Raw genomic sequence first — 14,017 nt, 5'->3', positions numbered from 1 at the left:
TTTTCTCAAGTGACATTTCCCTGGCACGTACCCATCCTGTAGCAGACGTGTCTTATCACTTCCTTGGTAGCTATCAGTCAGGGTCTGCTCGGGAAAACAGAGGCTTGTTTATTCTGACAGAGAAATTAATGTGAAACATTCGATGTAAATACGAAGAAATGGTTGTGAGAAAACAGAGGGACAAGAAAGGGAACCAGAGATCCTAACTGCAGGGAGTGGCCTGCAAACAGGATGACCGGAAAAGGTGTGTGTGTATTGGGGGGTGGGGGTGTCTGACTAACCCGCTACTGCTATGTAGCCCATTGCCCTGTAAATCCTACACCCCTGCCTGAGCAGGGACTTGGAAGCAAGACTGTTTGTTTGGTACTGAAGTGTAAATGCACCCATGGGGGCTTACAGGCTGGATGCTGTCTTTCAAGGTTGCATGCTGGCACTCACTGGGTTGATGATCCTGCCTATTCTACTTTAAGGAGTGGCCTTTTCTGGGGCACCCGGGGGGCTCAGTCTGCTAAGCATCCGACTCTTGATTTCTGCTCAGGTCATGATCTCAGGCTCCTAAGATCAAGCCCTCTGTCAGGCTCCACACTCAGTGGGAGTGTCTGCTTCCCCTCTCCCTACCCCTCTGTTTGCTTCCCAATGCTCTGTCTCTCTCTTAAATCAATAAATATTTTAGTAACATAAAATAAAATAGGGTGGCCTTTCTGTTACTGGGGCAAAAAAAGAAAAGAAAAACTCCACAGGTTTCAGCTATTAAGGAAGTCCCCAAGAGCTGGGAGCACTGCATGTGGCCCAGTCAAGAATTTGTGAATTCGGGGAGCAGCTGCGTCATGCACTCAAGGGCTGGCCCTGCACTGGAAGAGAAAAGGAAAGAGATCCTCATGTGGTCAAGTCAAAGGGAAGGAGAGAGATCGACATGCACCTGGGAAAACTAAGAAACCGAACCCTCATTTAAAATGGAGTCTGAAGGTGGGTAGGGGGACTCACATGCCATACCACTTACGGCCAACAGCCAACCAAAGGGAAGACACACAGCTGGCATTCTCAGCACAAAGTCTATATATACTTCACTACCCCAACAGCAGGAAGAAAGATTTTCTCTGGCCCCAGCAACAGCCCAGCCAATAAGAGACAGTCACAGCTCAGCCAATGAGAGATAAGCACAGCCCAGCCAATAAGAAGCCACTGCACTTCAACCTTGCAGTTTCCCCCACCGAGGGCTTTGTGTTTACAACATCGCCCAACCCCGTTTTTCTCTATAAAAGACCTCTCCTGTTTTCCAGACTTGCTTATGGTTTTGCTGAAGTTGACTTGCCCGACATTGTAATTCTCTGTTATTCTTGAATAAACCCATCTTTTGCTGGTAAAATGAGTAGAGTTTTATTTTTAAGGTTAACGGAGCCATGAAGGAAACGAGGCAGAAGATGTATTTTTTTTGTGCACATGTGGTCCCAGGATCTTTGGGAGAAATTGAAGCAGATGTGTTTTGATGCAGCCAGATGAGGATGAAAAGGTGATGACTACCGTTTTGGAGCTGACTTCTTGAGTCAAAGACGTTAGGGCCAACTTCAGCATTGAGGGATTCAAGGCGTCGTTCTCCCCAAGTCGCAAAGGTTATACCTTTACTCAGTCACCAGGTGTCTGGACATACTGACCTTGGGACACACTCCAAATGGACACGCTAACTCAAAAGAGCAGTCACTCGTCCCACTGCTGAACTGCACTCAATTCTGGGACAGCAGACCGCAAAACATCACGCTGCCAACACAGTAACGTATCATTGGATTTTGAAGACATGGAGGAACATTCTAGACCAGAGTTTGGGCAACAATGGCCCACAGGCCAACTCACTCTGGCCTGCTACCTCTTCTTATAAATAAACTTTTATTGGAAATATTTACACAGTGATTTACACATTGTCTAAGGCAGCACTGGTGCAACGGTCAGAGTTGAGCGCTTGTGACAGACACCACATGGATCACAAATCCAAAATTATCGACTATCTGGCCCTTTAAAGAAAAAAAAAAGTGTGCTGACCCCTGTTCTAGAACCATCCTTAATATCTTGATTATGTGGCCCAACTTGGTAACTTTGGCCACATATGGCCCTGCGGATGCCCAGGCTGGAACATGGCAACTTCAGGAGTCTAGGTGAGAGGCGCGGTGAGCGCTCTGTCAGTCAAACTGAGGCTGATCCCGGCTGAACACGCCCCACGGATCTTCATAGCAGTTTTGTCTGTTAAGCATAGAATACCAGAATTTGGAATTTCAAAAAAAAAAAAAAAAAAAAAAAAAAAAAAAATCAGTGACTCATTAGGCCCAGAATAATGCACTTCGTAACTTTTTTTGAGTGCTTCTGTGTGTATTAAAGTCCACATATCTGACTATTGTGCTAAGAAAACACGCCCCGCTCCTGTGCAGAAACCTGGCTGGTTTATTATCCGCGCCCTCAGTTGAAAACCCTTGGGCTGGACCCCCAGGGAAACATCAAGAGCCCCTTCTGGTTGTCATAGCAGCCGCTCGCCACGCGGGGGCAGACCATCCACGGCTAGAAAGAAACTGGAGCCACAGAGTCTATGCCTTTGGGGCCCCCTGGGAGAGACGAGGTCTAGTGGGGTGAGCATCGGGGCAGCTGCCACTGAATTACTGGATCAGTAATTACCGGCGGCACTAAATCAGAGGCAGGATGAATTACTGAATTTCAAAGGGCTTTTTTGGTAAATGTCAGGGCAACCTGCGCAAACGGTTTCCATACTTCATTTGATTCTATTGTGAGGCAAGCTATTTCTCTTGCACAGGGGAAGGTTTCTACAAGAAGCAGCAAATGGAGCTTTAGAGGATCGGATTAAAAAATGTTTGAAAGCAAGTATTTTAAACATGCTGGCATGGAAACGGCTGATCCCCTGTAAAGAGCTAATATGTTTATTGCAAACTCTTGGCTCTTAAAAAAAATAGATTTGTCTTTTTAAAAGGTAAGAGACACACGGTAAAATAAATAGATAAATAAAACATTAAAATGGACACTGCTTAGAAGCAATGCAAGGATTCTTCGGTCTCTTTTCAGAGACAGTCTGCGTACATACATGAATAGCCAGTTTTTGTGTAGAAAGGGGATTCAACACACTGATCTGCATCATGCTAATTTTTTCCTACTTAGTGATATATTGAAGATTGTTCCACATTAGTGCACGGACATCTTACTTCATTCCTTTGAATGCGTGAATACTTCAATAGAATCCCGCTGAAGGGATTTCCATGCCGCCCCTCCCCCCTTTTTTAAAAGATTTTATTTATTTATTTGAGAGAGAGAGAGACGGGGTTGGGGGAGGAATAGAGTGAGAGGGACAAGCAGACTGTCCTGAGTGCGAAGCCTGATCTTAGGACCCTGAGATCATGACCTGAGCTGAAACCAAGAGTGGGTAGGAGGGTGCTGGTGGGGGAGGGGCAGAGGGCGAGGGAGAGAGAGAATCTTAAGCTGGCTCTGTGTCCAGTGCGGAGCCAAGGTGGAGCTTGATCTCACCGTCCTGAGATCATGATCCTAAGAACACAACCTGAGCCAAAACCAAAAGTCAGATGCTTAACAGACTGAGCCACCCAAGCGCCCCATTTCTATGTTTAAGAGACAACTGTCCTTTTTCTTTGTGACTACTTGTTTACATCTTTTGACCATCTTTCTGTTGAGTTGCTGACCTGTTAATGTTAAAAGCCTTGAATATTAAAAAAATGTGACACTCTATCATACAAGTTGCAGATACTTCCCTGGCTTATCCTCTCTCGACTCTGCGAATGATATTTCACTTTTACCCCAAAGAAAAATTTAATTCTTAGGTAGTTCATTTTATCAGTCTTATCTTTTGTGATTTCTGACTCTGGTGTCATGCTTGGAAAGACTGCCACAATCTGGGATTATAAAAATAAACCTCCCATGTTTGTGCTCACACTTCCATGGCTATATTTTTAAAAATTATAACTTAGCTCCATCTGGAATTTATTTTGGTGTATTAAAGCAGAGATTCAATTTCACTCTTTCCCAGATGTCTCCGCAATTGTCCCATGGCTTCTATGCTTTTATGCTTTTCATAGATTTCTATGCTAATTTGAAACATCCTTTTTATTTAATATTATTTTCCTGAATGTTTTTGAGTCTATTTTCTAACTTCATTCTATTTCATCGATCTGTCTGCTTGTTTGTATGCTGGAATCAAACCCTTTTAATTTCTGTGGCTTTGTAATACATTTTAACATCTCGCAGGGATATTTCATTACTACCCCCCCCCCCCCCGCAGAATTTTCTTAGCTATTCCTGCATGTTCCATTTCCCATATACATTTTCGACTAACTTATCTACGTCAATTTGAATGAGGCCAGTCTCTCAAAGTCTTTGTTTTAAATAAGAAATATAACAGATTTTCTTACTTCATGCCTCCCATCCCGTGAGGGAAGAGAGGAGCCAATGAAAGAAAGTTCACAAATGCTTAAACCTTTGGAAAAACAGAGGGATCTCTTTAAAATATTTCTGTTAGAGCCAACTTCATTATGTAAGAAGACCGGGTGGCATTAAAGCCTTTGGGAGAAAGTAAGGTTACCTTTCTCCTGGCAGAGCAACAAACTTGAAAAACCAGGGAACTTGCCTACTCCTTTGTTGGAATAACGCTGCAAGGAGGGATGTTGATGCTGGAAAATGCTGTCTGCTCTCCTCTGTGGCTGCTGGGGGAAAGGGTCGCTTTCTCCCTTCAATTCTACCGCACTTTTGCTGTGATTTTTCAAGACTCCAAGCCGGAATTCTCTTCATTGGTACTGAGAGAGAAAAAAAAATGGGTCTGAAAAGCATAAAATACGGTCTTGGAAAGGAAGAGAGGAATAAGATCATTAATCAATGGAACGTGGGCTGGGATCATTTGACATCCGGTGTGTTTCTGAAATACAAAACAAAACCAGAACGGCAACAAAAACTAAATACTAAATCCACAGATTTATTTTGGGAAGAATTTGTCATCTTTACACAAGTGAGTCTTTCTAGCAAAGTGTAGGAAATTGTTGTATTTAGTCAAATCTTCCTTCTTGTCTGTCTTTTAGATTTTTCTTTGTGTGTGAATCGTATACATTTATTGTGCTCTTGGGTGTTTTATCTTTTTTGGTTCTTATTTTTTTTAAGATTTTATTTATTTATTCTAGAGAGAAAGAGCACGAGCAGGGGGAAGAGCAGAGGGAGAGGGAGAGAGACTCTCAAGCAGACACTTAACTGGTTGAGCCTCCAGGTGCCCCATTTTCGGTTCTTATTGAAAGTAGAATCTTTTGTTTAATTATATTTACTGAGTGCTGTGAATACAGATCCTTGTATATTGTTTTTACTATTTATTTTGTACACACTCGGCTTATTGAATTATTCTACCGTTGCTCATGGTTTTGCCATTGATTCTCTACATTTTTCTAACCAAGCAGTAAAGAATAATTTTTGCTTCCTCCTGTCCAGGCTTCATGCTTCTTGTCTGAGTCGGATGATTCCCCCAGCACCATGTTCAATGGCAGTGGCGGTGACGGGAGGTTGCATCTCTCCCCTCAAGCACAAGTCTCGTTTCTGACGTGAGGTTAACTTAACTTGGCATTTTTAGAGACTTAGCTATCTTCTTACTTATCGAGACTTTAAAAATCAGGATGAAATTGGACTTTAACAAATACCTATCATCTGTGAAGATGAGCACATTTCCTTGGACTTCCTCTTGTGGTGAGTCACATTCGTAGGTTCCCTGATATGGGACAACTCTTCCGTAACTGCACCAGTTGCCCCTATTTGTCACATTTATTATCTGAATGTGCTGTGGGATCTGTCAGCTAACGTCGTATTTGGAATATTTACATCTGTCTCCCTGAGTAAAGCTGGTCTGTGGTTTCTTTTTATCACGGTGGTTTTGTTGGGTTATCGTTGATCGTCTAGCTTCACCAGAAAAAACCTGGAAGCCGTCTTCTTTCTCCAGACTCCACCGCAGTTTAAAAACAGCATTCTCTAATCACTAAAGGTTTAGTAGGATTCATGCGTTGTGCTGAGCCAGTTGCATCTCTGGATGGAAGACTTTTTTTTTTTTTTTTTAAGAGAGAGCAGGCGCCCGGGGGGGGGGGGGGGGTGGGGGTAGAGGGAGAGAGAGAATCTCAAGCAGGCTCCACCCCCAGCATGGAACCCATCAGGGGGCTGGTTGTTTTGGCACTACTCCTCCGCTTCCACTCCAGAGACTCCTTAACTGTGCTGTGACTGAGCAACAGGCAAGTGTCTCCAGCCGAAGCTTTGTCTCCTGGGGACGCTCTTAAAACTTTTGAAGACTGCCCCAAGCCAGTGCTCAACAGCGACCCCCGCCCCCCGTGGCACCTGGAGGCAACAGCAGCAGAGGGTTACTGGGCTGTCCTCCCTACCCACTCTGGACCAAATCCCAGAGTCCTGCTCAACCTTGAGGCCTTAAGAGGGGAAATAAATGTGAGATTTCCTGCTAGCCAGGCACTGGGAGCTCAGGTAGTTAGTTGGGAGAAGACATGAGGTGTGACTGTATTTGCACCTTGGATTTGTTGGGTGATTCGTGTTATCACAATTTATTATCCTTGGTTTTAAAGCTGAGGTTTGGGGTGGGGAAGTGACTTGACCACAATCCCATAGTTAGAAAGTAAAAAAGGCCCAGCTAGAACCTGGAACTGCCAATTCCAAAGGCTGGGAGTGTCCCTCTGCACCTCCCTGGAGACAGGATATGACATTAAATGTCCCTAAATGGTGGAGACAATGACATTAAAAAGGAAAGGCAAGGGGCACAAGGGTGGGGCACTCAGTTAAGCAACTGACTCTTGGTTTTGTCTCAGGTGAGGATCTCAGGGTCCTGGGATCAAGCCCCACCTAGAACTCCATGCTCAGTTCTGAGTCTGCTTAAGACTCTCTCTGCTCCTCCCCACTGTGAGTGCACTCTCTCTCAAATAAATAAATCTTTATTTATTTTTAAAGATTTTATTTATTTGACAGAGAGAGAGAGAGAAGAAGCACAAACAGGGGGAGTGGCAGGCAGAGGGAGAGGGAGAAGTGGGCAGGGAACCCAATGCAGGACTCAATCCCAGGACTCCAGGATCATGACCTGCGCGGTAGGCAGACGCTTAACCTACTGAGTCGCCCAGGCACCCCTCAAATAAATAAATCTTTAAAAAAATTTTTTTTTAAAAAGGAAAGGCAAGAATGACATATAAGTTAAAGATTTTTAAAATATGCGAAACATCTTTTAAATGGCCTCTGGAAGTTTGTACCTCCCGCAAAGGAATCTACGCTCCTGGTTGGGAGATCCTGCAAGTGTCCATTGTCCGGGGCAAGGCAAGAGAGAAGTTTGGTTGCCATCCACAGGACTCCCAAACTGTCATTTTTAATGTCCTTCTGCGCTGCAAGGAGTCAGAATTGTTTGGTGAGTTCTGCCTTCCCTAGAAAAATTCCTTAGAAAGAATGTCAAGGGTGGTTATGAGCATGTGTTTATTGACATTTTCTTAAAAGTGCCAATTCTGACATCCTGAAATGCAAGGACACTTTGCTTCTTTTCCTGGCTAGTCAAATTTACATCCTCACTACCTTTGCCCCCAATTTGGGCATCTTCTAAGCTGACTGGTTCTTTAGTAGAGAAACAAAAAGAAGAGAGAAAAAAAAGGAAGGAAGGAAAGAAAAGGGAAAGAAGGGAGGAAAAGGAAGGAGAGAGGATGGGAGGGAGAGAGAGAAGGAGGGAAGGAGGGAGACAAGCTGTGGTTTTCTGGAAGGGTTTATTCTCTAATGTCATAGAGGCCAAAAGGTATTGGGGTCCCTCTCTCCCAGAACTGAAGCTCAGAGAAATAGTTACCAGGTGAATGGCTTTGCTTGATTGCACTTTGTCTAGACTGAACCAGAAGGTCTGAAAAGACATACACAAATAGGAAGAAAATTCTTGGCCGTGGTGGTGGTACAGGTTGTTCCATTTCACTGTTATGTAAGCATTCGGGAATGACATTAGCGAGCGTCATCCACAGGGCATCATAAGGCAGGCAGCCGCCCAGTCCCTGGGACCATGACCTCGACCACCCCCTCCCCAGCCCCAGGAAGGGCATTTTTAATCAGATGGTACCATGTGGCCACAGCCATGAGAAACTATAGAATTCTTTTTTTTAAAATAACATTTGTGTTTTCTATATAAACCTTAAACCTTATTTTCCCACGGTCTATCAGGGTTTTCCATGTGAAAGAAACAGGGTACAGTCTACATCGAAGTGAGACATGCATCCCGAAAAGTGAACCGGGCGCCAGTGGACAATCTACGACCAAGCCCATGGAGTCTTCCTTCTGCCTCCTTTAGTTACTTGTCTTCAGCTGAAGGATACCCGCTTTCCCGACTTTTAACATCACAGTTTCATTTTGGCCAACAGGACGGGTTTCAAGGTCATGGATACGCCTCAGCAAGGACAGCCTGCTGTTCAAGCTGGGAGAATCCGTGGGACCCTGGGTCCAGCCTACAGGTGACATTCAGGGTGTGGGAGGAGAATGCCTTTGGTTTCAGCCCTCTGCTCTCTGGAATCTGGGATCTGTGCAACACTAGGGCAAGTCACTTCTCTGAGCATGAAAGAATGTCCCTCCCCCCCTTTAAGGGGGAATAACACTGCTGCTTCCCAGGATTAGAGAAGCCAAAACAGGGCTGAGAGCACCTCGCGCAGAGCTATGCCCTCACCATAGTGCGCCTTGTACAGTGGGGATGAGACCGGACGCTGCCTTTCTTTGTCACCCCCATTTTTCTGGAGCTTCTTGCTCCCCAAACCCCATGCCGTCGTCCTCCTGGGCCGAATGCTGAAACCTTCTGACCTCACCTGACACACAGCCCTCCCCTTCAGACACCTCCACGGGGGCGGGAGCAGCTCCTCCCCACGCCTCCCCAGGCTTCCTTCCTGACTTCCTGGGATGGGAGGGGAGCAGGTCCCGCTGTTCCTCCCCTCACAGGCCAGGAAACCGGCTCCAGGGTGGGGAGGGTCTTGCCCAGCGTCACAGAGCGAGGGCACAGCTGGGACCAGAGCCCTGACTCCTGACCCTGTTCTACCCTTTGCTCTCTGTCACCCGGGGTCCTCCTTTCTGCCCCTTCTCAGTTCTGCAGGTCAGTGTGACAAATCCCTGTTTGTGTGGCAGAGCCTGAAGTGTGGGTCCAGCCACCCCCCCACAAAAAGAGAGATGGCAGGAGTCGAAGTACAAGTTGAATGAAGAGTTTCATTTAGTCCATGGATGTTTTCGCTATGCAATAGGGAACACACAGACATGATTAAACTTCTTCAGATTCGTAAAGAATATACAGTGAGAATTCTCCCCCCGACTCCTGCCCTCCATCCACCGAATTCTCTTCTTCTCCGAGTAACTCCTGTTCTTATTTTCTCTGGCATCCTTAAAGCAGCTTTCCAATGCCTGTACACGCAAACTAGATCTGTGTGACTTCCCCCTACTCTTTAAAAAAAATTTATTTATTTATTTATTTTGGAGAGAGCGAGCTGGGGGTGGGTAAGATGGGGGAGAAGCAGCAGGAGAAGAGATAGTCTAAAGCAAACTCCACACTGAGTGCAGAGCCCAAGGTGGGGCTTGATCCCATCACCCTGAGATCAGGACCTGAGCTGGAATCAAGAGTTGGATGCTCAACCCACTGAGCCCCTAGGCGCCCCTCCCCCTCCGCCTTACATGGCGGGTAACTTGCTGTCTTCTTTACAGTTTTCATTGACCCATGCATGTGGGGGAGCTCTACACATCAGCACACCAATAGCCTCTGCATTTCTTGCTCTGGGCTCCATAGTATTCTTTCGTACACTTGTGTTACGTTATTGAAACGGAATCCATAGCCCATAAAGTTCACCCACTTAAAGTGCACAATTCAATGGCTTTTAGTGTATTCACTAAAGAAGAGTTGTGGAACCAGCACCATGACAAATTTTTGAACCCTGAAGTCCCTGAAGGAAACCTTGTACCCTTAGTTATCAGGTCTCAAGCACTACCCCAACTGCAGGAAACCACGAATCTACTTCCTGTCCTTCTAGGTTTGTCTGTTCTGGACGTTTCCTACACAGGCAATCACGCACTAGACTGTTCTTTGTGACTGGCTTCCTTCACCTGGCTTAACGTTTTCTTCCCTTTTCTTCTTAAGATTTTATTTATTTATTTGAGAGACTGAGAGAGAGCATGAAAGGAGAGAAGGAGCAGGGAGCCCAATGCGAGACTCAATCCCAGGACTCCGGGATCATGACCTGAGCCAACGGCAGATGCTTAACCAAGTGAGCCTCCCAGGCACCCTGGCTTAACGTTTTCAAGCTCCATCCGTGTTGTAGCATGCGTCAGCACTCCATTCCTTTTCACCGTCAAGTAATACTCCATTCTAGGGATCGACGGTATTTTATTCACCCCTTCATCGAGACATCAAGACATTTGGACTGTCTTCTTGTTGCAGCCATGACTTATAACACTGTGAATATCCATATGCGACTTTTTGTGTGGGTGTATGTGCCATTTCTCCTAGATACGTGCCCAAGACTGGAACGGCAGATCATACAGCCTATTTGATAATTTACTTGTCTAGTCCCGTGTTGATGACAATTTTATTAAATTACATCTTACTTTTTAATTTTGTTAATTTTTAATTTTTGTTTTTTAAAGATTTTATTTATGTATTTGACAGAGAGAGAGCACGCACAAGCAAGGGGAGCGGCAGGGGCAGAGGGAGAGGGGGAAGCAGGCTCCCCACTGAGCAGGGAGCTCAATGTGGGGCTCAACCCCAGGACCCTGGGATCGTGACCTGAGCTGAAGGCAGAGGCTTAACTGACTGAGCCACCCAGGCTTAAAGATTTTATTTATTTATTTGAGACAGAAAGTGCGCATGCAAGGTGGGGGAGGAGCAGAGAGAGACAGGGACAAGCAGACTCCGCACTGAGCATGTGGCCCAATGCGGGGCTCGATCTCACAACCCCGAGATCATGAGCCAAGATGAAATCAAGAGTCAGATGTTCAACGACTGTGCCACCCAGGCTCCCACCAAATTACATCTTAAAAGCCAACAACCCTTACAAGTTTGGCAGGTGCTAGTCTTGGTGAGGATTCAGGAGTGGGGCTGGGAACATTGGCTGCTCAGAACCTGCCGAAGATCCCTGCTTTTCTTTTCTCTCAGCCTCTTATTATTCTAGCACTTTCCGGTTAAATGTACTTAGATTCCAGTGTGGGCTGTGACTCAGGAGTGTGGGGAAGGGAAGTGCCACTCCGCATAGCCTGGCCTATCGGCCTACTGATCCCTGAGGGGGTGTGTCCCACCCCCAACCCCATGCCTGTGCCTTCCTGGCTGGATTTCCTCATCCGGGAGACAGTCCAAGAGGAAGCTGGTGACTCCTGACCCTGGCGTTTCCTGACCCTATGACAACAGGTCTCTACCACACCTGACCATCTGGCACTCCCAGGACAGGTACAGAAGAGGGGAGTTCAGGAACCAGGAACCATCCAGGCTATGAGCCGATGAGCCAGCCTCCAGCAAGCCTCCCAGCCCTGCAGGCCTGGATGGGACCCGGGAGAGCTGGAAACTCCTTGGTACCAGCATGTTTGTAAAAATTCTTTTGCTTTAGACCCTCTCAACACGTGTAAGCCAGGAAGTGCTTTGTATTCTGAGCCAAAAGCAGACAGATCGATTGTGATCCCCTGATGAACTAGAGAAAGATAGTCGGAATCTTCTCTGCGAAGTTTCTATTTGGCACTGCCTTAAAACGCTCTGGGTATCATGTTACTCCCTGCTCAGGAACCTCTGGGCAGCCGGGCTTCATTAGAACTGTGACCACCTGCAGGGAAGACTTCTCCTTTTATCTCCTCTGTCCATACCGCTTAAACTTGCCTCCCCAAGAGTCAAGGAAAAGACTGCCTCATGGAACGTAAGTAATTGGCGTGGATACAGGGATGGGCTCTTCTAGAAGGACTGCTGTATTTTCCATCAGTAAATTATAAGTGCAAAATGCACAGAGGAAAATGTTTGTCTTTCTACATGGTATGTCTATCCATTAAGATACAACCAACTTATTCTTTTTTTTTTTTTTAAAGAAAAGAATAATGGACTGCAGTAATTAATATAGTGAGATTCTTTCAAGTGGAAATGGACAGGTTTTAAAATAATATAATGTCCTGTAGTTCTTGCGTGGGTGTATTCTCTATGTATTCAAACATATCACATCATTCTATAACAACTCTTGAAAAGGTCTGGGCTTATAAACATGTGTTCTTTTGCTCTAATTGAGATTTATGATGTCCTTGTTGGGTTGACTTTTTTGTAGTTGTTGTTGTTAATAATGATGGGAATTTTCCCTGTCCATACTTCAAGTTGTCAAGCCCTTCCACCAACAGTGGTATAAAATTCTTCATTATTGTATTGTTTGTTATGGGTGACCAATATTATACAATTAAATCTGTTCATGTAGGCTTTGTCACATTGGTTTATAGAGTTATTTTTAAACTGTTTCTCCCTTCATCTCAAAGTAATAAGATCATCCGCTTATTCCAGCAATTAACTATAATAAAAAAGAAATACTAACCTCTCTGCATCTTGCATTAGTAAAATGAATTAGCAACAAACAAATGCCAGATAGATAGCATTTGTGGAGAAGCTGTGGTCCACGCAGCAGGCTCTGGGCTATATCCCATGACACATCTGAACGCCTCTGTGTTTGCAGAGGGCGAGAAACAGGGATTTGAGCTAGTGAAGTTCAATCAGAAAATGTCTCACAGTTTTATGTACTATTTCTGTGGCTTTCATTTCATGTGCACTGGCTCTTCGAGGAGAGAAAACAGTTTTGAATTAAACAGCAATTAAGATTTTAATCTTCTGGCCTTGGAAGGGCACACAGTGTCACTACCCAGGGGCACTTCTCCAAGGAGACCGAGAAAGTGTCCACTTATATCCTTTCCTTTTAAAATCAACTCCTTTTTGAAGATAAACATACATGGTACGAAATGTACAAAAGGGCACTAGTGAAAAGTACGTCTCATCCTTCAATTCTCTTCCCCAAGGGCAACTATAGGTACCAACTTCTTGTGTATTCTCCCAGAGATATTCTATGCATATATGAGCTTCGAGGAAATATCATATCCTCCCTTCTTTTATGCACATGATTGCACACTATACCATGGTTAGTTCACTTTTTCATATATTCATATTTAGTATCTGTCCTCCCAAAAAACCTCTCTTTATATATGTGTTGTTAGACTCCTGCCCATTCAACAGAGAGAGCCCCTTGAAGCAGTACCTCCTCTCCCCCATGTTTCTCACTGATCATTGGCTTGGCCAGGCAGCCCTGAGCCCAGGATGCTGGGTCTCATCTGGATCTCTCTGTTTCTCAGTGACCAAGTGGACACCTCAGGGAGCCCCCAACCAAACCCAGGCCAGCACTGGTCTCAGCTCCCTGCTGAGGGACCACATGGAGGGGAGAAGCGGCACCAACTCCACCAGGGCCCTGAAACTTCCAGATGGGACCAGCGCCGCCTGGTACATTCTCACCATCATTGGCATCTACGGAGTGATCTTCCTCTTCCGGTTGGCCAGCAACATCCTCAGAAAGAACGATAAATCCTTGGAAGATATTTACTACTCCAATCTGACCTCCGAACTCAAAAAGAAAGGTCTCCAGAGCAAGGTGGCCGAATGCTCTGCACTGACCATCAGCAACAGAGCAGTCCTGCAGCCCAGCCAGGCCAGCCTGGGGCCAAAATATAAAAACAGTGAGTGCCAAACTGAAATCCAGGGGATCCCTTGAAAGTCAAGGCACACTGAACTCCACAGAAGAGGCCCAACCTTCCTACCAGGGGAGGCAGCTTTGAGTTTACCTGGAACCTTGAGAGAGGAGTCAGGCCCTTGAATGGGGCTGGAAGAGCATCCCTGGGACACTTAGGACAGTGGGAGTATGACCGGAGCCAGCGTCCCGTTCCTTCTCAGGCTTTGTGGTACTTTGAGACAGGACAGCAGGGGCGGCAGCTTCTGGTCATACCCTTCACC

General features: G+C 45.6%; 1 protein-coding gene across 1 annotated transcript; it reads left to right on the top strand.

The window, feature by feature from the left end:
- The first annotated feature begins 9,687 nt into the window (after positions 1–9,687).
- Positions 9,688–13,778, top strand: LOC111155667 (small integral membrane protein 34A). Its single transcript, XM_022515958.1, has 2 exons — positions 9,688–9,694; positions 13,366–13,778. The coding sequence occupies exons 1-2, from the start codon at positions 9,688–9,690 to the stop codon at positions 13,776–13,778; spliced, it is 420 nt and encodes a 139-aa protein (XP_022371666.1).
- Positions 13,779–14,017: the final 239 nt, after the last annotated feature.

The sequence above is a fragment of the Enhydra lutris genome, unplaced genomic scaffold, assembly GCF_002288905.1.
Source record: "Enhydra lutris kenyoni isolate GAN:26980312 unplaced genomic scaffold, ASM228890v2 scaffoldscaffold43, whole genome shotgun sequence".
In the NCBI taxonomy this organism is placed as follows: domain Eukaryota; kingdom Metazoa; phylum Chordata; class Mammalia; order Carnivora; family Mustelidae; genus Enhydra; species Enhydra lutris.
The sequence above is the reverse complement of the archived record's forward strand: the minus strand, read 5'-3'. Positions and strand labels throughout refer to the sequence as shown.